Source organism: Myotis brandtii, unplaced genomic scaffold (genome assembly GCF_000412655.1).
Source record: "Myotis brandtii unplaced genomic scaffold, ASM41265v1 scaffold450, whole genome shotgun sequence".
Classification (NCBI taxonomy): Eukaryota; Metazoa; Chordata; class Mammalia; order Chiroptera; family Vespertilionidae; genus Myotis; species Myotis brandtii.
This window is the reverse complement of record NW_005367210.1, coordinates 173128-173348: the sequence shown is the minus strand read 5'-3', so window position 1 is coordinate 173348 and position 221 is coordinate 173128. Positions and strand designations below refer to the sequence as shown.

The following is a 221-nucleotide window of genomic DNA, read 5'->3' as shown; positions in this document are numbered from 1 at the left end:
CCGGTACTTGTAGTCCGGGTAATCCGCCATGTGCTTGAGGCGCAGCCGCTCCGCCTCCCGCACGAACGGGATCTTCTCCGAGTCCTGCAGCAGCTGCCAGCGGCGGCCCAGGCGCTTGGAGATCTCGGCGTTGTGCATGTCGGGCCACTGGTGCATGATCTTCCGCCGCTCGTGTTGTGACCACACCATGAACGCGTTCATCGGTCTCTTAATGTGCCCGC

The 221-nt window shown here is 63.3% G+C and overlaps 1 protein-coding gene across 1 annotated transcript in view; it reads right to left on the bottom strand.

Annotated features, from left to right (window-relative positions):
* SOX12 (SRY (sex determining region Y)-box 12) overlaps positions 1–215 on the bottom strand; it is a 655-nt gene extending 440 nt beyond the window's left edge. Inside the window, exon 1 of the mRNA XM_005874791.2 lies at positions 1–215. This exon is cut by the window's left edge and continues 440 nt beyond it. Coding sequence (XP_005874853.2) covers positions 1–201 — 201 coding nt within the window. The 5' untranslated portion in view covers positions 202–215.
* Between the last annotated feature and the right edge of the window lie 6 nt (positions 216–221).